A 23,304-nucleotide genomic window follows, 5' to 3' on the forward strand; every position below is an offset into this window, starting at 1 on the left:
CATATTTCAAAAGGTGTCGAGGTATAGTAGTAAAACAATCATTTTCTTGTGCATGATGATTTATGCTAACTCTTGCCAATCTCAGCTCTAGCTTCTCTGCATGGCAGTGACATTTTTTGGTGGTTATAACTCTGAAAAAGAAAAGTTCCTTTTATAGTCCATGATACCAATGTGGTTTTTGGTCTGCACATGGTGACAACAATTAGGGGCTACCTTGTACTACTCCAGGAGGCACCTAACTGTGCTACAAATGAGGCATACATACCCTAATCCCAGTAGGATTTAAAAATTGTGACCTCTCTTTCAAGAATACAGGTTCACCAATAGGACAACTCAGGCTATAAGAGCTTGTTTCTACAATTCGGACAAGGCGTCGTTGTCTATAGCTCATTGATCTCTGTGGTAGTTGGCTTGCAGCAATTATATTTAGTTTCTCCTTGAATTGGGTAATTTTTTACAAGACACTATGTATGACTCTTCTGTTTACGTCCATTGGAACGATTGAAAGATTCAATAAAGGTTTCTTGCATGAAACTTTGCTTCTTGCTGTTGTTCATCTCACCAAATAGTGGTTTGAGGCACTACGTATAAGCTGCTCCGGGAAAGACTTTTGTTTATGGCAAGACTCCCTTGCTTTGTAGGTTTTCAACGTTGTGAGCAACAGGGCATTACATTTTCTGTAAAAGGGTCACCTGAAGGAAATACCCTGCCACAAGCAATTTGAGCATGCTCTTCTATCTAGAGCCCAATCTTTCCAGTCATGTTTGGCTAGAGACATGGACATAAAATGTTGATTGCCACTACCAACCATATTTAAATGAGAAAATCAAGTCCAACAAAAAGAGAGAAGTGGCCTGTTATGGCAAAGAATCTAAGTGTGAACAAGCATAAAGATGAACTGCTGGTTCTGAAAACATTTTTAAAAATATACGTAATGTCTTCTTTTATTTGGAAATCACCATGCTGTCTTTTAAGTTTTTATCTTCAAAGGATGCAATGGATTTCAATACAATTGTATGGCAGCATTTCAATACAATATATAGTTGTCATGACACAATCATATTGAATCTAGTATCCTCCACAAAGAAACAACAGTTCAAAAAAATTGTCATAATTACATTCACATGCAAAGGAGCTGCTTGTGGCATTTATCATCCCCGAAAGCCCTCAACAACTTGCCCTCGTCTGCATGTCACCTCAGAATGGATAACAAATTTTATTCTTTATTTAAATGAATCATAATTTTTATACAAGGCAAATTTTTCTGTATGTGGACTTCCATTTTGGCTTTAGCAGAAACTAAGCCAAAAGATTCATTAATGAAAAAATAAATTAAAATTACAATATCTTTCAAGCAAACAACTGCACCCATAAATGCCTCCCACAACTGAAAGGCTGATATCGACAATTATAAGAAGCCTCCAGTTATTCATCACCACTTCTGTCACTTATGTACACTGTACATCACAGTGATTAATCCACGACGATTAATTTTCTTATTGACTTCTGTGATATTATGTTTTCTACTTAAGAGTGCAAAAATCAATGTAGTTGTACTCCTGAAACTGCCTTAAATTTATTTAGTTAGAAACAAATAATCTTAAAGTCAGATGAGGCAATACCCTGTGTGCCGACAGTTACAAGCGATTAAGCGCATCCTGAATTGCCCTTCGAAATTCATCATTGTGAAGTAAAAATGATGAAACGTGGCCCCCAGTAACCCACCTCACCTCTGAGAAAGGCCAAGCTCGTTGAAGTTCCAAAACAGAATGCTTGGGAATGTAGCCATCATCCTGAATACCAGAAATACAATCAAGACATTAAAATGTAAAAATAAGTGAGCATTAGAATGCATCTAATTCATTTGCATATGAAAAGACAGAGCAGTTGACATACAGTGGCAGCAACAAAAATGACTGCTGAAGGATTTTTGGGAATGGGAAACTGTGTAACATCAGTTAGGGATAGCACTGAACGCATGCGTTCCCTCACTTGCTCAACAGTCATTCCATTATTCTGTACCATGTCTCTTCTTAGTGCATCCCAGGCAGTGCCGTACTGCAAAATACCCTCACAGAAGGCTACAGCGGCAGAGTGTGGAGCTAGAAAGGGCAAAGTAGCCACTGGAGTTGGATGCAATGAACCAACCATTGCAGCATGCACTCCACCTATGACAAACAGAAAATCTTCCTATGGTTAGATATCTCTGGTTAAAGATTAATCTACAGAACTTATAGCAGCATCTGTTAGAACACATAAGACCATGAAATTGTCTTACCCATGCTCAGACCACAGACACCTGTCTTGCTAAATCCAGCATCATTCTCTAGCCAGTATAGAAGTGTCCAGGCTTCTTCAATAGTAGCTCTTCCCAAGAGAAGCAAATCACTAACACACAAAAGCTTTGAACCATATTGTAGTTGAGGACGACGCTCTCCATAGAATGGGCTGCAGTAAACTATTATATCAAACTATGATTGTTGATCCTTCAAACCCTTACCTACTTTCACAAATAAGAAAGAATCTTGTCGCATCCATACCCAAATATCCCATTTTCTTTTTATTAACCAGACAGACTTATTATCGAACAAATTATCCAAGTGCATCTCTAAATATTGTAGACAAGATTTTAACCTTTCAAGCACCATAGTTGCAGTGTTACTTTTTAGTAATGGCCCACCCATGCGTAAACGCCGTTCAAATGTGTGGTCTCCGGTCCCTGGAACAATAGTTATTTTAAAACTTTCAATCATGCAACCTTCTGACATCATATTATAATAATAAACCCAAAGACCAATTGCCTAAACTACGTACACGTAGCATACTTGAAGACTACCTTATCTCTGAAACATGTAGTCAATACAAATTCCTGATATGCACAAATTCGTTAAGAAAACAGGAATGTCACAGTATAAAGGAAATTTCAAATTACTTGTTTCAATATGAAGTTTTAGATAATTTATGACTGAATTTCCTTGACTCCTGTGAACAACATAGTGGTCAGCTAAGAGTTTTCATTCACTGAGAGACCAAAATAATTCAAACCATATGAATACTTAATCATTATGGCTTATTTTACTGAATCAAACAGAAATAAGTATTACTAAACATCTGCACCACTGAGATACTGTAATACTAATGCATGTCACTTAGAATCAAAACCTGGAAAGAAATAAGAATGATTGAAAGTTTTTAATAAATTATGCTAACAATCTTATACAAGATCAGAGAAAAAAATGCATGATTGATTTTAGCCTCAGGACAATATACTTGTTCACCAATATATGATTTGAATTGATCGGTTTTGGCATTAAAATGTAATAACATATGATGCATGCAGAAGAAGTTGAAAGCATTCCTTTGTACAGTATTATGCACCCAGATAAACTCGATACACAGTATACATGCTCTTAAGATAATTTTGCCAAATCATCAAGGAAACATATCTAACATAATACAGTAGTAATTCTTCTATAAGACTGGACAAAAAAATGCTTATTTCGCATCAGCCTCAAGAAATGCGCTTGTAAGCCAAAACCCAATTAGAAATAAGCTTGTGTTCCAAGGGGACATTTCCCTTTTGAAAATAAATAAATAAACATTTATGGGACAGGGACTCCAAGAAAAATTCTTCATGCTACTCTGCCACTGCCACCACATTTCTGGAAAAAATTGTGATTTCTATCTCAATGAAGGGATGTTTCTGGGATGTCCATCTGTTTAGAGGACTACACATACTCCAGAATCTCTGGGACCCTCAGGTGATGATATTGAATCTCCTCAGCACACCAGAGTGTATAGGTGTCCCTCACATCACTTCAGCCAAAAGTCATTTAGCAAACAAACCAAGGGAATCTTTTTTTAAATATCCTATTTTATTGATATCAACAGATTGTCTAACCAAATAAATCTTGTAGAGCAGGAGTAGCCATGGGTTTTTACATCCCATTTTCTCTTCCTCCAACTACATTTTGGTAAGCTTACATTTTTCCCCTAATAAAGCGTGTCTTCATCAAATTCAATATTTAGATGCCTTCTAGTCACCTGCGACATAGACATAACATTATTTTTTTAAGTACAAGAACATCTAGAACATGTCCTCGTTTTCTAATTTCACCATTCCATCATTGCCATCAAAACGATCCCTAGCCCTTTGAGACAGCAAGGAGGCTTTGTAAACTCTTCAGCATATACTATTGTGAAAATGGCATAATCCATGAAGATTTTGTGAGGTTTCGAAAACTCAAATTTAGGCTTGCTGGTGAGGGCTCCAAGACTCAACCCTACCATGTACTGCAATAGGGGCGCTGGCCCTAAACCTTGCAACGGGCACTACCTCTCAAACCTATCGGAGGTGTCCAATCTCAAAACCCATTCACCATTATCATTGTCCCCAGACCAAAGTCTTTAGTCCCCCAACCCAAAACTCTGTGGAACATAGGAAATAAGATTTTTGTAAAAATAACCATCAACAAACAGTTTTACCCAAACTGTGATTTGAATTTATAGAGTTTGAGGCCAATATGATGAAATATTCCACAAAATCCTAAACTAAAAACATGTAGCATACTAGAAGAATACCTCATCTCTGAAACATGTAGTCAATACAAATTCCTGATATGCACATACTCCTTATGAAAACAGAAATGTCACAGGATAAAGGAAATTTTGAATGAGTTGCTGTGATATGAAGTTTTAGATAACTTATGACTGCATTTCCTTGACTCCTGTGAACCCCCAAAGTGGTCGCCTAAGGGTCCGTTTGGCTGCAGGAATAAGAATATGGGAATAGGAATATGTAATCTGGAATTGTTATTCTAGAATAGAAAATAAGAATATGTATTCCTATTCTTGTTTGGTTTAGTCGGAATTTGATGGGGAATTCAGACCCAAAATTTTATGGTTTCTAAAATAAATAAAATTGGAATAGGAATACGTATTCTAATTCCACCTATTTAGGTGGAATTGCAAATGCTCATTTTTTGGGCCAAAATTGGAATATGTATTCCTATTCACAATTCCGATTTGGTGCACCCAAACGGAGAATTTGAAATTTTAAGAATTTACACATGCCTATTCCAATCATATTTCGGCCACCAAATGGACCCAATAGTTTTCGTTGAGGAACCAAAATTATTCGAAACATATGATTGCTGTAACCATTATGGCTTATTTTACTGATCCAGACATCTGCACCACCGAGATATTGTAATGCATCTCACTCAGAATCAAAATCTGGAAAGAAATAAGCATGATCAAACATCTGTAACTCAATATGCTAACAATCCTATATACAAGATCGAAGAAAAAAACCCATGATCTGCTTTAGCCTCGGGACATTACACTCGTTCACCAATATATGTTTTGAATTGATCAATTTTGGTGTTAAACTGTAGTCAAATATGCTGCCTAAGAAGTTGTAAGCATTCCTTTGTAAAGAGTATTATGCACACAGATAAATTTGATACACGAGAAAAATGCTCTTAAGATAATTTTCCAAGATTGTCAAGGAAACATATCTAACATAATACAGTAATAATTCTTCTACAAAATTGGACAAAAAAATGGTTTAATCGCATCAGCCTCATGACAATACACTTGTAAGCCAAAACCTAGTTAGAAATAAGCTGTGTTCCAAGGGGACATTTCCCTTATGGAAAAAAGAACATTTATGGAACGGGGACTCCAAGGAGAATTCTTCCTGCCATTCTGCTACTGACACCACATTTGTGGAGAAAATTACGAGATGTCTACATCAATGAGTGGATGTTTCTGGGATGTCCCTCTGTTTAGGGGGCTACACATACTCCAGGATCCCTGGGACCCACAGGTGATGACATTGAATCTCCTCAGCGCACTGGAGTGTATAGGTGTCCCTCACATTACTTTAGCCAAAGACAAGGGAATTTTTTTTTGAAATGCCCTCTTTTACTGATGTCAACAGATTAAGTTACCAAAGATGATTATAGAGCAGGAGTAGCCATGCATTTTTACATGCCTTTCTCTTCTCTTCCTCCCTACTACATTTTGGTAATCTACTTTTTTCTCTAACAATGTATTTGTCTTCATCAAATTCAAAATTTGGATGCCTTCGAGTCATCTAACACATAGACATAACATTCTTTTTTAGTACAAGAACATCTACAACATGTCCTCATTTAATAATTTCACCATTTCATCATTTCCATCAGAATGACCCCAAGCCCTTTGAGACAGCAAGGAGACTTTGTAAATCCTTGAGCATCTACTATTGTGAAAATGGCATACTCCATGAAGGTTTTGTGTGGTATTGAAAGCTTCAATTTAGGCTTGCTGGTGAGGGCTCCAAGACTTGACCCTACCATGTACTGCAATAGGGGTGCTGTCCCTAAACCTTGTGAGAGGCACTGCACCTCAACCCTGTCGGAGGATTACAATCTCAAAACCCATTCACCTTCATCATTGTCCCCAAATTTAAGCCCTTAGTCCCCCATCCCAAAACTCGGAACATAGGAAATAAAAGTTTCGTAAAAATAAACCATCAAGAAACACTTCTATCTCAAAATGTGAATTGAATTTTTGATGACAATATATAATGACATATTCCACAAACTCCTAAACTGCAAACACATACCATACAAGAAGAATGTCCCATCACTGAAACATGTAATCAATACAAATCCCTGATATGTACATGCTCTTATGAAAACAGGAATGTCACAGGATAAAATGAATTTTAAAGTTAGTTGTTTCAATATGAAGTCTTAGATAATTTATGACTGAATTTCCTTGACTCATGTGAACCTCCAAAGTGGTCAGCTAATAGTTTTCATTCACTCAAAGACCAAAATTATTTGAAACATTTCATAAATTTAATCATTATGGCTTATTTAACTTATCCAAATAGAATAAGAATCGCTAAACATCTGCACCGCCAAGATATCGTAATGCATCCCACTCAGAATCACAATCTGGAAAGAAAATGCATGACTGATCATTTTGCTAACAATCTTATAGAAGATTGGAGTAAAAATGCATGATTGGTTTTAGCCTCAGGACATTACACTTGTTCACCAATATATGTTCTGAATTGATCGATTTTGGTGTTAAAATGTAATCACATATGCTGCATACAGAAGAAGTTGTACGCATTCCTTTGTACAGTATTATGCACACAGATAAACTTGATACACAAGAAACATGCTCTTAAGAAAAATTTGCAAGATCGTCGAGGACACATATATAACATAATATGGTAGTAATTCTTTGGACAACAAAATCTTTAATTCACATTAGCCTTAAGGCAATACACTTGTAAGTCAAAACTTTATTAGAAAAAGCTGTGTTCCAAGGGAGCATTTCCCTTATGAAAGAAGGAAAAATAAATATTTAAGGGACAGGAACTCCAAGGAACATTCTTCCTGCTATTCAGCCACTGCCACCATATTTCTGCAAAAATTTCTGAGATGTCTAACCCCGTGAGGGGATGTTCCTGCGATGTCCCTCTGTTTAGGGAACTACACATACTCCAGGATCCCTGGGACCCTCAGATGATGGCCTTGAATCTCCTCAGCGCACCAGAGTTTATAGGTGTCCCTCACATTACTTGGCCAAAAACAAGAGAATTTTTTTTAAATGCTCTATTTTACTGATGTCAACAGATTAAGTTACTAAAAAAGATTGTGGAGCAGAAGTAGCCATGCATTTTTACATGCCATTCTCTTATCTTCCTCCTACATTTTGGTAATCTTACATTTTTTCTCTAACAAAGCATTTGTCTTCATCAAATTCAAAATTTAGATACCTTCTAGTCATCTAAGGCGTAGACATAACATTCTTTTTAAGTACAAGAACATCTAGAACATGTCCTCATTTTCTAATTTCACCATCTCATCGTTTCCATCAGAATTATCCCTATCCTTTGAGACAGCAAGGAGACTTTGTAAATCCTTGAGCATCTACTATCAAGAAAATGGCATACTCCATGAAGGTTTTGTGTGGTTTTGAAAGCTTCAACTTAGGCTTGCTGGTGAGGGCTACAAGACTCAACCCTGCCATGTACTATAATAGGGGTGCTTCCATAAACCTTGTGAGGGGCACTGCCCCTCAACACTATCAAAGGTCTCCAATCTCAAAGCCCACTTACCATCATCACAGTCCCCAAAACGAAGTCCTTAGTCCCCTATCCAATATTAAAGTTAAATCTCTCTATTTTTGTTTCTCTCTTCCGTAGATTTATTTCTATTTTGATGGTAACTCCTCTTCTATGTTTCCATATTCTCTCTGTGTTCAATATGGAAACTTTCTCTTTCTCTCTTGAAATGATTCTATTTCTCTCTCTTTGTTCATTATAGAAACATTCTTATGTATATTTGTATATATAGATCATTTATGATCTTGGGCTTTTTTTTCGAAAAATAATAATTTCCTTATTGAAATTTTCCGAGTTATTTTTCGAAATAGGTTTTGAAAATCTTTAATTTCTTCATGAAATTTTAGACTTGAGATTTTCAACATCCTTTGCTTGGGTGTGTTCAAAAAAAATTCTTTTGCAGGAATTCAATTTTTTTGGGTCGTCGTCTTTTTTGTTTTGGCAAAGTTTTTCTCTGCAAATGACATCTACTTCTCTCCAGCCCATGTTCTTTGTTTTGTACTCGTCATTCTTCTGCCTAGTTACCTACAATCTGAAGTTTTTCTTCTACAAATCCGTGCAATTTCTACTGTTGTTTTGGTCATGGGACTTGCAGATTTGTTCTTTTGCCCACAAGTCCAGATTTCCCTCCAAAGCGATTGATTTATGGCCTGCTTCTTTTCTGCCTCTCGTTTCTGCAATGCATCACTTTTTTTGGGAGGTATTTTTGCTTCTTTACTTCAAATGGTGACATCTAGGGTTCATCAAAACCCTCGTTCTGTGATTTCCGACCAAAAGTGTTTGATTTCCACAATATTTTTACAATCAAGTCTGTAATTTTTTTAGTTTCTCAAAAAAGAGGTTTCTTTCAAAGCTCTCAGGTGTTACATCGTTTTGGAAATCTGTTTGCAAATCCTAGATAGGTTTTTGCAGATCTCAATTGGGGCAGTCGCCAATTTTCTTGGTGCATCGTCTTCCATGCCTTGATTTTTTTGCCAACGGATTCAAAATCTATTTCAAATTCTTTCAAGGTTTTTGGAGCTCTCTTTTGGGTGTCCTTTCATTTTGTATGGGTCTTTCATCAATCTGCCTAGAAGTTCATGCTTTTTCAGATATTCACCTTTTTTTGCATCAAAAATGTTTCATGGCATCTCTCACCAATCTTTCCTTGGAAGGTAGTCCACGATTCAATGGAAAGAACTACAACACCTGGAAGCATAGAATGATGACGATCTTCGAGTACCATCACCTTGAAACGCTTGTTCTAGGTACTAACACTCGTCCTACCACAATCAATGCTACCACAGACCAATTTTGCAGAACATACAAAGCGGACTCCCCTCTCTCTATTTGATCATTAAGGGAGGGCATTAGAGTTAAATCTCTCTATTCTTCTTTCTCTCTCTTCTGTAGATTTACTTCTATTTCTAATAGTCACTCCTCTTCTATGTTTCCATATTCTCTCTGTTCAATATGGAATCTCTCTCTCTCTCTCTCTCTCTCTCTCTCTCTCTCTCTCTCTCTCCCCGGAATGTTTCTATTTCTCTCTCTTTGTTCGTTATAGAAACATTCTTGTGTATACTTGTATATATAGATCAATTATGATCTCTAACACATTCATTATTTTACCATATTACCCAAAACTTTGTGGAACATAGGAATTCAAAATTTTGTGAAAATAAACCATCAAGAAACAGTTGTATCCCAAAATGTGATTTGAATTTATAGACTTTGATGCCAATATAAAATTACATATTCTAGAAACTCCTAAACTACATGTTGACTTCTGATTTGACAAAATTTTAACAACCTTTTACAAGATCATAATACCTAGGAATTAGCTCGAGACCATAATGGGCATTCTGAGAAACAAAATAAAAGGACCAACCGACAAGACTCTGATGTCTTCTCCACTTTGAACTCTACAAAATTCAGGCGGATATACTTAGGAATTCAATCTTTATTTCTTTAAAACTCAAACTCTCAACATAAACTCCAATATAACAAATGATCTAGCCCTAATTCTTCTAGTTCTAGGACTACAAAAGAGATGATAAATGGCTATTTTATCAAACCCTAGAACTCCATTAATCAAGTACAGGCTAAAGTTTCAAATCTACAACAATATAATAGTAAAATGATTGATTTATATGAATTTTTGTACCATATAAGATATTCCAAATTGGATCAATTTCAAGGATGACTAGTGCCTTATCTATTGGGCTAATACCTCACAGGAATTTGGCATCTACTTCTGAACCTATCTTGACACTTTGTGAAAAGAATATCAATATTCATTTCCAAATCTCGTATTTATCAAAATCTTCAATGAAAACCATAAAATTCTTCCAATTTACATTAAGCATTTACATAACCCATTAGATTATTAGCAAAAGTAAATTGAAATATAACTTAGAGAAAATTATAGCTGAAATTTAATACACTTTTCTTATTAAATCTTAGAGAATAAAATGGAGATAAAAGAAGAGACAAGATCTAGAATGAACAGTCAACTTTCAGCATTTTGTATTAACTTCTTTGAAATGTATACAATTCAATGACAATCCCTATCAGAAGATAACTAAATTGGACCAGCAACTGCTAACTATTTCATTCAATCTTTTGAATCAAAATTATACAATATCATGGACCAACTCAAAACATGAACAAAACTCTGTTCAGCAAAATGAATCTCGGACCTTCACTCCACATCTTGGAAATCCTTTTATAGAAACAAGGATTGCAACAAGATTCAAATGGGAGGTCACATGTCATCTAGTGATTTGACAACTTATTTGTTACAACATGAGACTTACATCGATAGACCAATAGTTCCCAAAATTACAAACTGTCTTGATGTGACATGTGAGACAAATCACCTTTATACAGAATATCCTTTTGTTAACAAGAGAACTGATTTTATAACATGTTACTCTGATGGGTCTTCATGATTTGAGTCATCATCAGGATTATGTTTCTTTACGCATTCATGATATTCTCCATCAATTGGCCATACATACTCAAGGATTTGATCTGCCACCTACCTATAGGAGTTATACTTTACTGTAACTTGAGTAACCTCCTCCTCAAAATTCTCATAAAAGGCACTAGGACTTACCAATTTAGATATACATTCCTGAAAAAGTGTCATATCCATATTCTTTGTTATAGTTTTCACCATGTTACTTACCTCAATAATATCTTCTACTTTCCATTTAGTAAATTCTTTGGCACTCTTGTTCATATCTAGGAATGGTGGGACCAAGGTATCTTGGTAACTCTCTATGGCATCTTTTAATTCCATCAATCTATTTTCAATATTTTCTGGCAACATTGAAAAATTCCTTATAGATTTAACAATCTTTGCAGTTGGCATAGCATTTGAAGAAGCATTAGGGTCTATTCTTGCACATAATTCAACCTTCTTCATTTTTTCTACCCTGGTGATCCATTTTTTGTATGTGGGTTTAGCCATAGTTCTATTATCTTCCAATTTGTTGATTGCCAAATATAGAATCTTACATTCTTCATAGAAATTAAACAATTTTGCATCTATCTTTCATGCAATGTCATCAATGCAGTTCTAACAATAGTTTCTCTATCATGATCATGTTTGTCCTGACAACATTCTAACTGCATTTGTAGATTCACCACTTATTTTATCAATGCATCATCCTTTTTGCTCTTTTTGGTTTTCTTCTATTGCAACTGAGCTTGTTGAGTGAAAGGCACAATACTCAACTGTTTGGAAGGGTCTTCTTGACTTATTGCAGATGCTTCAACAACAGTAGGGACTTTGACAGCTTATAATTCAGATATTTTTTTCTAACAAATTCATTTTGTTTTGCATGTCAATAGTTTCTTGTCTTTTGCTGATAAGCAGAAAAGACATGTTTATATTGTTCTTGCAATCTTCATGTATCTTTTCTTCATCTAGTGTAACATCATGAAGGTAAGCAACTTGTTCCTGCAAGCTGATGGTGGAATCAGACAACTTTGCATCTTTTACCCTTCTGTATGATTACATTTCTTGTAACTCCAGTGCCTCTTTCATCTCCTCCGCCTGATCCAGATGTAGTAAGATTCCATGTTGCCAAGGCACCTAAATCTTTACTGTAATATGTGCCACTTGACATGTCTTCTAACCCTTTCAAGTGTGGCCTTTTCAATCTCATATTCTTCATGATGGAGTCAAAAGTAATGGCATCAGCAATTTTGAGGTTAGCTGCTAGCTGGACTCCTACTTGTTTGACTATCTATCTCCCCTCTTCTAGAGTGATTTTATCAAAGATGATCATCATCTCATTTTTTACTTCTTGCTCTAGGTCGTCAAGGTCAACATGTGGTTTCAATTTTCTCTTTTCTTCAACCCTTTTTAGAGACTCTTCTCTATAATGTTGCCACAACAATTGCTTAAAAGATATTGATTTTACAAACTCATTGTCATTAACATTAACATCACAAGCCTCCTTCAGTTCTCCAACTACAATACCTTTTATTTCTTGTATAGTAATGTCAGAAACAGGGGTTGTGGGGCATTTGGGGATCCGCTCCTTTCAATAATTCTTTAGGAGTGTATAGATATTCTTCTTCTTCATCGTCATCATAAGGTAAATTCAATCCTCCTAATTGCTCTACCTATTGGATGTGTTCCTAATCTGTGGTGGGCTTTTCCCTTTGGGCTTGCACCTCCTTTCCTTGGGGTATATCCTCAACACGGGATTCTATGGCATGAGGAGCAATAGGTGGACTAGGAGACTTAGGAGATGGGGATCTCCTCTCAAGATCTTCTGCTGCGATAGCTTCCATTTGAGGGATTTCAACTATATTGGGATCCACGGGTTCCTCTCCCAACCTCCTTCTCTGATATATCCTTAAGCCAGTCTGAGCTTTTGGTTCTTGGCTTGTTTCAGCAGCAGGGGTCAATGTCTCCTCTCTGGCTCTCTTTTGTCCTCTCTTCTCCTTTGGGACTATCTGTGGATTGTAACAAAGCATTGAGACTCTTCATTATCCACTACTGTGAGCTCTGTCTTCTTTCTCTTCCCCAATTTATCATTCATTGTGCCATATATCTCTATGAAATTGTTGAAGATTGTCCTCAATCTTTGCTCTAGACTTTTGCAATTTGAGAGAGGGCCATAACCAGGGTCATTCTCATGGATTTCACTTAACATATCTTGGAGAATATGCCATCCAATCTTCTTTCTCTTTTGAGATTCTAAATCCTCGTCATTTCTAATGATATCTTCAAGAAAATCAAATTCATACACATCCCTGAGGTTCATGTTGATTTTTCTTATTAACCTTGTCTAAAAACCCTCAATGTCATTTAGCCTTTTGGAACTGACATTCATATTATAAGGTCTTAATAAATGAACCAATTGATCTCTGCCCTCCTTCCATTTTGCAAAATGATAAAATAAGATAAGGTCAAGGAAGAAAGTTACTTTCCTGGCTTTCTTTGGTGGGAAGTCAGTGTCTTGCCATATTGCAATCTATCTGATAACTTCTAAGAATCCCATTCTCAAAGGAACATACCTAGGCAACATATTTGGCTTGACTCGAAAACCATATATTCTTATGACTATTGTGTGTTTGTAGAAATATATATCTCCCCATTGGTGACACATCGTTGCTATTGCACCACAATCAATTGGCCTCAAAAATGTCCTAGAAGCTTGAGGGAAATTGCTCACATTTTGCAAAATTCTCTTCCTCGACACTATCCCAAATTCATTCTCAAATAAGATGATATTTGATCTTTCCCAATCAGAGGACAAAATAGTAGTCCATAATTGGACTAGCAATAATTCTCCATCTCTTTCAAATTCCAAATCCATATATTGTGCAAAATAACTTTTATTGTGAAAAAGAATTAAATGCATTAGCAATGAGTACCATCCAAAGGTTGAAGACTTTCCTGTTTTCAAAATTCTCAGTGCTTCATTGATAGTTTTTTTTACATAGCCTAGGAAATCAAAGATGACTGCATCTTCATCCTTATGGAGTCCAAAACACATCCATAATGTTGCCTTACTAAATTTCTTGTTATTAGGCAATCCTATGACCTAATACAAGGTTGTATGGGTGTTTACGAAAGCATCAATGTAATGCTCACAATTCCCTATGATGTGTGAAATGACCAAATGTGATAACCTTACACCATCAACTTCTTTCACAAAAGACACCACTAATTTCTACTACCTATCAGCTCCTACATGGTCAAAAGCTCCCTCAAGCATTTTGAAGTCAACCCTGTCAATAACTTCACCCGCTGAGTGGAGATTGAAAGCCTTCCTAATAGATTATGCATCAATTTTGAGGAGGATATTTCCATCTAAATCCCTGATCTCATGGGTTATGGGGTCATTTCTTTCTACCAGCTCAAGAAGTAGATCCATGTCTACGAACACAATAAGGACCACCAGTTTCCCTAAATCATGCTGCTATACAAAATTGAGTGGACTTCCGCATTTGCTTGACCATACCACCATCTAAAAATCTATAAACCCTTGGTTGGCATATAAGTGTCAGCAATACTCCTAAATCTATCCTTCAAACTAGGGCGGGTTTCATTTCTTAAGGTTTTCCAAAACTCAGCTACCTCTTTACCCTCCTTGGATAATGGTAATTGCTCGAGGAATCATCTTGCATTCTCCTCTCCTCATATTCAAATGTGCCAGAATATTTTTTGGGAGGCATCTTTCTACAATTTCTCTGATATCTAAACCTAGGGCTTGTCTTTATAAAATTTTGGAAACTAGGGCTTCGAGACTTTTACAATTGTTTGTCCACAACTTACCTAATTTGCCCTTTTTAGAGGAAGAAAAGCACCGAGTCAAATTTTACCTGAAAATTCTTCACCTATATTCTGCTTCAATCTCTTCGCAATTGATAGCTCCAGACAACTCAATCACTCTGCAAATTGAAACCTTCGCATTTGATGTCTTAACACAGAAACTTTATTCATTTATGAGGGGAAACCTTCTTTATTAAGAAATTTACACCATGAATTTGTGTGAAACATATGTAAAATTTGAAATTGCAAGCTTCTTCGCTAAATTTCTTCTAATTTTGAATTTTGATCGTAGATGCAATCCGACTAGCATAATAGACGATCTTGATCTCCTTTTGACTTTTATTGAAATTCCACACATCACCTAGGCCCAGTTTCCAACCAATAGGAGTGTGAGAATCAGCGATGCGAATGACTGTTGAAAAGTCATTGAAGCAAGGATGAGCCAGACATGTGCCATCATCTCACTCAATCGCTAGACCAGTACCCTTTCCTTGAGATGATACGCGGATCGTCGATCTTCTAATCTCTCGTTGGGCTGACGGACGGCCATGATTTGTTCAGTATTAAATCATGATTGTAGAAAATTTCTCCATGCATAAAACATGACTTATAAGCCACAACATTGGGTGGGACACGTGGTGTCATCACACTCTATCTCAAAGCAAAGTCCTTAGACTTGCAAGACAATGTGAGTCGTAGATCTTCTTTACATCATATCCCTCTTTCCTTTTTATTTATGGACCCCTTCTGACACTTTGCAATCGTGGACCAATCAGCAGTCAAGTCTCGTTGATTCATCAAGTCCCACTGCCAACGTCGCTACTCAAAGGGTGCCACGTGTCATCATCTCGCTTTATCTCAATCTTCTTGTATCAGTTAAGTGAAGCAATGCGGGTCGTAGATCTTCTTATTAAAAGAAAACATCATCAACGGTTCAAAAAGATCACGCGATTAAACAAGGTCTGTAGATTTAAGACTCGTGCTCAATCCCTTATTTTAAAACAAAGTGAAAGGTTTTCGTCAAAGATGAAACACGTGGCGCAATCTCATTTATTCGCTATGAAATAAAAAACTTTTGCGAGAGCACACGAGCCATCCGATCTCCCTTTGCATTTTGTCCTATAAACAAAGATACGTCACCATGAATTGTTAGCAACTACGTTGCCTAATGAGATCCCAAGTTTCTGCTGACGACACCCAAGTCCCATTTCATTCTTAGAATATATAAGATTCCACATCACATCAGATCTCCCTTTTCTATGAAAAAAAAACTTTTGCGAGAGCACACGAGCCATCCAATCTCCCTTTGCATTTTGCCCTATAAACAAAGATACGTCAACATGAATTGTTAGCAACTACGTTGCCCAATGAGATCCCAAGTTTCTGTTGACGACACCCATGTCCCATTTCATTCTTAGAATATATAAGATTCCACACATCATCATCACGTCTAATCGCCATTGGAAAACTCTGAACTGCAACTAGACGTGTGCCATTGATTTCCTTCATTCTTGTTTGAAAACAAGGGGCCCTTGATGACTTCTTTGCTATAAGGTTGCGTCAAAGCAGCGAACGCACAAGAACCATAGATCTTGCTTTATTACTTTGATGCATTGGTCCCGCCTTCCTCCACATGTTTTCATCTCGCATGTTCGCTACGAGGAGTTGTCAGAAATGAGATATAGCGTTGGCTGTTGGATCTTTTAACTTTTATCATATATAAAAGGGGGCCCAGCAGGAACATTAAAATTTAGGAAGAAATGGGGAACAAACAGCGATTAAATGAATAAAGAAAACACGGGGTCAAGACTTGAAGTGATTAAACCTAACCACCAGGCATAACTTAAAAACAAAAAGGGATTCATGTGGCTAGGTAAAAGGTAATGATAAAAAAGAGAAGACCTTGGGTAAAATGTGATTAGGGTTTTTTCTCTTCTACTTAGGGCTCACTATTAGGGTTTTTCTCCCCTATAAAAAATGGATTTCAAGGCCAAAACTGAAAAGAGTTTCAGAAAATTTTCAAGGCACATGCAAAAACTGAATACTCCCAACATTACAAACACGTAGCATGCTAGAAGAATACCTCATCTCTAAAACATGCGGTCAATACAAATACCTGGTATGCACATACTTCTTATGAAAACAGGAATGTCACAGGATAAAGGAAATTTCAAATTGCTCGTCTCAATATGATAGTTAAGATAATTTATGACTGAATTTTCTTAACTCCTCCGAACCTCCAAAGTGGTCGGCTAAGAGTTTTTATTCACTAAGAGACCAAAACTATTCAAAACATATGATTACTTCAATTATTATGGTTCATTTTACTGATCCAAACAGAACTAAAAATTGCTAAACGTTTGAAAACCAAGATATTGTAATGCATGTCACTTAGAATCTTAGTTACCCGGGTTCGCTATTTTGGCCCAAGAACCCTACCTAGGTTCGCACCATTTTGAAATACTAGTCTGGTTCAACCCAGGTTCGATAGGATTTGATTTTCCCTGGGCTGGTTCAAACCTGCAGTCCAAAATTCGAACCTGGGCGAGTTTTGGCTGCCCAAATCGAATTTGGGATGAATTTGGGCAAATTTATGTAGACGGACGACTTTCAAGTCACTTTTTATAACAAATTTTATATTTTTTGAGTCCCAGTTGCCCTAAAAAGTGAATGTAAGTACATTATTTTGGCTTCTAACATCATTTGTGGTGTGCAAATAGGTGATTTTGTGAGCAAAGAAGTTCATCATGCTATGATTACAACTTACGTGTTAAAAGTTTATGCCTATGGTGTTTTTTTTGTTTAAATGGTTAACTTAGTTTACATCATATGATTTTATGACACTCTATGCTTCTAGGCTTCATAAATATGTATACATATAATTTTTTATAATTTTTACATGTTTTTGTACAAACGAACCCAGACAAACCCAAAACCCTTTCCAAAATTTTGCTGTACCAGCAAACCAGTTCTTCGAACCTGTATTTCGAACCGAACTCGAACCGGTAACAAAGCTTAGAATCAAAATCTGGAAAGAAATAAGCATGATCGGATGTTTTTAACATAATATGCTAACAATCTCATACATCATCAGAAATAAAATGCACAAGTGGTTTTAGCCTCATGACATTACACATGTTCACCAATATAAGTTTTGAATTGATTGATTTTGGTGTTAAAATGTAATCACATTGCTGCATACAGAAGAAGTTGTAAGCATTCGTTTGTACAGTACTATATACACAGATAAACTTGATACACAATATACATGCTGTTAAGATAATTTTGTGAGATCATCAAGGAAACATGTCTGACATAATATGGTAGTAATTCTTCTTTAAGATTGGACAAAAAGATGTTTATTTCGCATTAGCCTAAAGGAAATACACTTGTAAGAAAAATCCCAATTAGAAATAAGCTGTGTTCCAAGGGGACATTTCCCATTTGAAAAAAATAAATAAACAATTATAGGACAGGGACTCCAAGGACAATTCTTCCTGCTATCAGCCACTGCCACCACATTTCTGGAAAATAATGTGAGATGTCTACCTCAATGAGGAGATGTTTCGGGGATTTCCCTCTGATTAAGGGACTACACATACTCTAGGATCCCTAGGGCCCTCAGTTGATGACATTGAATCTCCTCAGCACACCGGAGTGTAGAGTTGTTCCAAACATCACTTAACCAAAAATCCATTTAGCAAATAAAACAAGGGATTTTTTTTTTTGCCCTATTTTACTGATATTAACAAATTAAGTTTCCAAAATAGATTCTAGCGCAGGAGTAGCTATGGAACTTTACATGCCATTCTCTTCTCTTCCTCCTACATTTTGGTAATCTTACCTTTTATTTTTAACATCTCAAAAGACATCATTGTCTAGCCCAATAACCTTTGCCCATGATATTCACATGGCCTGAAAAATCTTGGTCAGCTTGCATCGCTTCTTTTATTGTATAGAAGTCCCAACTATAGTGTATGGATTACTGCCCAGGGAAGTATTTATGTTGTTCTGCAGTCAGAATTGTCATTCCTAGATTAACAACAATCCTCCTTGGTGCTATGTCAAACAGTAATCTGCTTCTGCTCTTAGTGGCTGCGTATGCCTTCGCAGTTCTTACTGTAAGTGTATTCCTATTTTGATGAATGGGCTGAAACTGATGTTCCACTTGCAGATGCAGAAATGATTGATGCCAATACTAAATCTTCTGTTAATGATAAAATCATGATATGATGTCCTCAGGTTTCCGAATCTAACGGGTAGATTACAATGATACGTGTTCTTCATTTCAATTGCTGTCATCGTGCCTTTTAAGAACTCACTAAATTATAATTAGCACAAATCCATTTGATAATTATAATCACTGCCCAGCTTGATATAATTAAGGGATGTTGATGCATTATTCAATATACAAATTGTTGTTATTTATCGGTGTTGAACATTAGTCAAAGCTTGATTAATCTAAACCACTAACATTTATCTCAATTGACCTTTCTTATTATTGTAATTACCGTTGATCATTCTAGTGTTCCAATTATTGATTAGAAATGTTTGACAGTTATTGATCAGTTTTCTCTTCTTCTTTCAGATCCCCCATATCACCGTGCCCTCTCATCATTCAATAATCCATGACTGAGTATTCAATCTTGATCAATGCCTGGGTGAATAGATGATATCTCTAAGTCATTATATCACATCCTCCATCAGCCATTGATCATTTAATATGCGACTTTTGATTTCAGTCAAAGCATAATATTCTGGTACCTTTTCAGTAATAGATAATCTGGCTGCTGGGTTCTCACCAATATTTAGTTGATATCTTGTCCAACTGTAGTCATGTTTAAACGCACTGCCATTGAAGACTTAACATTTTCCTGTTCACTTGCTACCTTTTCCAACTGGAATGTGTAGCATACTCTATCGTTGGCTCTTATCGAAAGTTGTCAATGTAATCATTCTTTTTGACTTAAACTGCCACCTCAACATACCTTAAAAGATCACCCTTGACGACCAATCATACCGCATCAATGATGGTGGCTGTTTGAGTTCTTTCCATGCCTATGCATGCTCAAATATTAAACGACTTTGTACAATACTTCTCTGTAGCTCAGCGTCTAAGGCGGCAACATTAAATCTCCTAACTCGCGGTAAGAAATGTCGGATAATGTGTTTACAATATTAACATTCAAATTTTTCGCCCTTTTTTCCCACTCTCCCAATGTTTGAATTTTGATGGGCGGGGTTGGCCCACCAGGGAGAGGCCAGATCCCAGGGATTTGCCCAGATCTGCAGCTTGTTCTGACCTCAACTTGGAGTTTCCAGGGAGGAGTGGATGGTAATCCAAGTGGAAAGTAGGAGGTCCCCGGGGAGACTCTTAAGTTGGATGACAAAGAGTTGAGGGAGAGTGCACACCCTGGAAGAAAGAGTAAGACTTTTGGCAAAGTTCAGCATCAAGGTGACACATGCAGCGGCCACTTCTCTGCACCTACTTAAGGATAATCAGGAGGGGGACTTGACTCATGAAGACTCCAGAATGTTGTTTGATTTCCTAGCAGAGGACTGGGCCAACATCCTCCTTAAAGGGAAGGATGAGAAGAAGCCCAATTAGGGCCTGCTCCCCTTGGTTTTCTGTGTTTTATGGTTTGTTGATTCTTGAACTTCATATGTTTTAAGGCGGTTCTGCCTTTGTTTATAAACTTTTTCAGTTTAAGTAGTACTGCTTCAGGCAATAGTAGTATGTTGCCTGGTAAGACTTTATAATTATCCTTCAAGTGTTGTTTTTGCTTGGATTGGCAGCAGGAGGTAATTTTGTTTGGTGGTAATCTGCTGATTGTTGGCCAGTTAGTCTGTTGTAAGGGTCGGCCCCCTTGTTCTGGCTGCTTTTTAATTCAAAAAAATTCAAATCTAGGCGTCATCTATACTAATTCAAATTTTACAAACTATAGTGTCCTTTGATATCATTTGTAGTTGAAACTTTAAATTAATTATATCTCAATTTGCTTCTTCCAGAATTATTTCATATCCCTCCATGGCAATATTAAAATCTCCAAAAGCACGATACTCTGATTTTAAATGAATAACAGAGCCCCATCAATATTAACTCCATCACCAATATTCCTTACTTTATCATAATGGGCCAAAATTAATAAATTATAAATTACAAGAACAATATTATTTTTCCCAAACTACAATTCTTATAAATATTTGAACGCTCGTACATTTCCGTTACTATAGTCTCCGAAATAAAATGGCATGTGATTTTCACCTATAGTTTTATTATAGCCTTCCAAATAAAGGTTTTAGGCACGCCATAAATGAACAGCCAGCTAATTTAAGGCTTCATAATGTCGTCTGCCAATGGATATATGCAGCACAATAAAGTTTTAATAAATGGGTGTTTAAGTTCCCCATAACAACAGATTAATCTTTGCTCCAAAATAAATTGCAATAATTCTGTAACTCAGTTCGGATGAAAACTCTCACAATACAGACAGATGGCAGGTTCTAAGCTCCGATATCATTTGTAATGTTCCCTATTGGAACTTTAAATTAATTATATCTCAATTTGCTTCTTCCTGAATTATTTCATTTCCCTCAAAAAATTTATTTCATATATATATTTTCCATTGTAAGAGTTGCTTCTTTTCACAACAATTATATTATAATAATTAATTATATAATTATAATTAATAATAACATATATATTATATTAATAATATTAGATTATATTAATTTATTTATTTTTCATATTGATAATTTTATTGCATAATATATTTACTTTATATATTATTAATCTAAATATTATGTTATATCTAGTAGTAATATATTATGCAATATTATAGTATGATTATAATAAATTATAATTATATTATTAATACTTTATTGGTTTATTATTTATCTATATTATATGGTGCTAATATTGACAAGAATATCACACAAGGGGTTTTTTGGGTAGCGGCTCTATGATTTTAGTAGCTTTTGACTCCTTTGAGGTAGGGTTTGTGTCTTCTGCAATATCAATTCCTTTGGGGGTAGGATTTTCGGCATTGATGCAAGTTTGTAGTATTTGGTTTCTGGTGTAATTTCGAGCACTCCCAAGGATTTATGTGTTGAAGAGGTGGAAGCTTGTTTCTTGACTTTGTGGGGTTCACATGGCCCAAATCAAAGCTTCCTTGAGTTTGATGCTCTTTGAAGCAGTGGCTGTTTCAAACTCTTCTTCATCTCTAAATGTACATTTCAAGGTAACCTAAGCAAGAATTTTTGTGAAGGTGTTACATCTTCAAAAGGGGTTTCTAAAATCAATAAAGTGAATGGGATGTTTCGAGCGATGCCAAGAGCATCTTGTCCTAGTGATTGAGTTGGTAACAATCTCGAAAGATGTTTCACTGGTGCAACAATGCTCTCATCTACAAATTTTGGGGGCTTTGACTTTCTTTACCAGCCTTATAATCTTGGGCGAAACAAGTTTGGAACCCTGAAGGGGGCATGCTAATAATGTTGCTAACCAATAATTAATTCTTGGATGTTTTCTCAAGCATGATAGACAAAAATAAAGATTTTGAAGGAGGCCCATATTTCTCTAACCAAGTTGGGCTCTTTGTCAAACCTTGGCATGTGCGCTTCAACTTAGTAGAGAAGCTTACCTCGAGAGTGTTTGTTTGGGTCAACCTTTCGAGGTTTCCCTTAGAGTTCTACAAGGACATTTTCACTCCATCAATCAATTAGAGTTGGGCAAACCAATTGATCTTACTACTCAAACATAAAACAAGAAGGTAATTTCTTATGCTTGTATCTATGTTGAAATTGATTTAAATAATCCATTACCAAATTCTATAGAGATTTCCCTTGGATTCAACAAGATTATGAGACATTACCATTTAGATTTAGAATTTATCATGAATACAGGCATTTGCAAATAAAGAGCACTAGATTTAAGTCATCGCCAACAATTTCCAATGTCCCTTCCAGTTCTACCCCTAAAGTGGACAAAGGAAAGGCTCGTGTATCTTGAGGAACTATGGATTAAGATGAATTCCCTCTTGTCAAATCTCGCAATAACAGAATAGGTCAGAAGATAAATCTGATGGATAGATAGAATGATGGGAGTATTAACTAGATTGAGGTTTTGGATCATTAGGACTAGGAAGAAGGCATTCGAATTGAATTACCTCTAGGCGCTAAACTTTTGGGAGTGGTTTTGGAAGAAAACAAAAGGAATGATATTTAGAACTTTGCTGCAGTGGACTAGTGGGATGGACAAATGGAAATAGACTTACTTCTTAGGTTAACCCAGTGGGTTTTAGTCTTACTAATGTGTGCGAAAATTTGGTAGTCTTTATTTCTCTTCCTTTGGAGGAGAACCTAGAATTTGGAAAAAGTAGTATGGCCTCTCCTT

The 23,304-nt window shown here is 36.2% G+C and overlaps 1 protein-coding gene across 1 annotated transcript in view; it reads right to left on the minus strand.

Moving 5' to 3' along the window:
• Positions 1-1,203: 1,203 nt before the first annotated feature.
• The window catches only part of LOC149562421 (alpha/beta hydrolase family protein), a 65,894-nt gene continuing 43,793 nt past the window's right edge, over positions 1,204-23,304 (minus strand). Inside the window, exons 2-6 of the mRNA XM_089825929.1 lie at positions 2,635-2,719; positions 2,279-2,448; positions 1,897-2,168; positions 1,623-1,793; positions 1,204-1,457 (exon numbers count right to left, since the gene is read on the minus strand). Coding sequence (XP_089682055.1) covers positions 1,638-1,793; positions 1,897-2,168; positions 2,279-2,448; positions 2,635-2,719 — 683 coding nt within the window. The 3' untranslated portion in view covers positions 1,204-1,457; positions 1,623-1,637. The remainder of the gene's footprint in view (positions 1,458-1,622; positions 1,794-1,896; positions 2,169-2,278; positions 2,449-2,634; positions 2,720-23,304) is intronic.

The sequence above is a fragment of the Cupressus sempervirens genome, chromosome 4 (assembly GCF_028749045.1).
Source record: "Cupressus sempervirens isolate cs-2001-9-10 chromosome 4, ASM2874904v1, whole genome shotgun sequence".
NCBI classification, from domain to species: domain Eukaryota; kingdom Viridiplantae; phylum Streptophyta; class Pinopsida; order Cupressales; family Cupressaceae; genus Cupressus; species Cupressus sempervirens.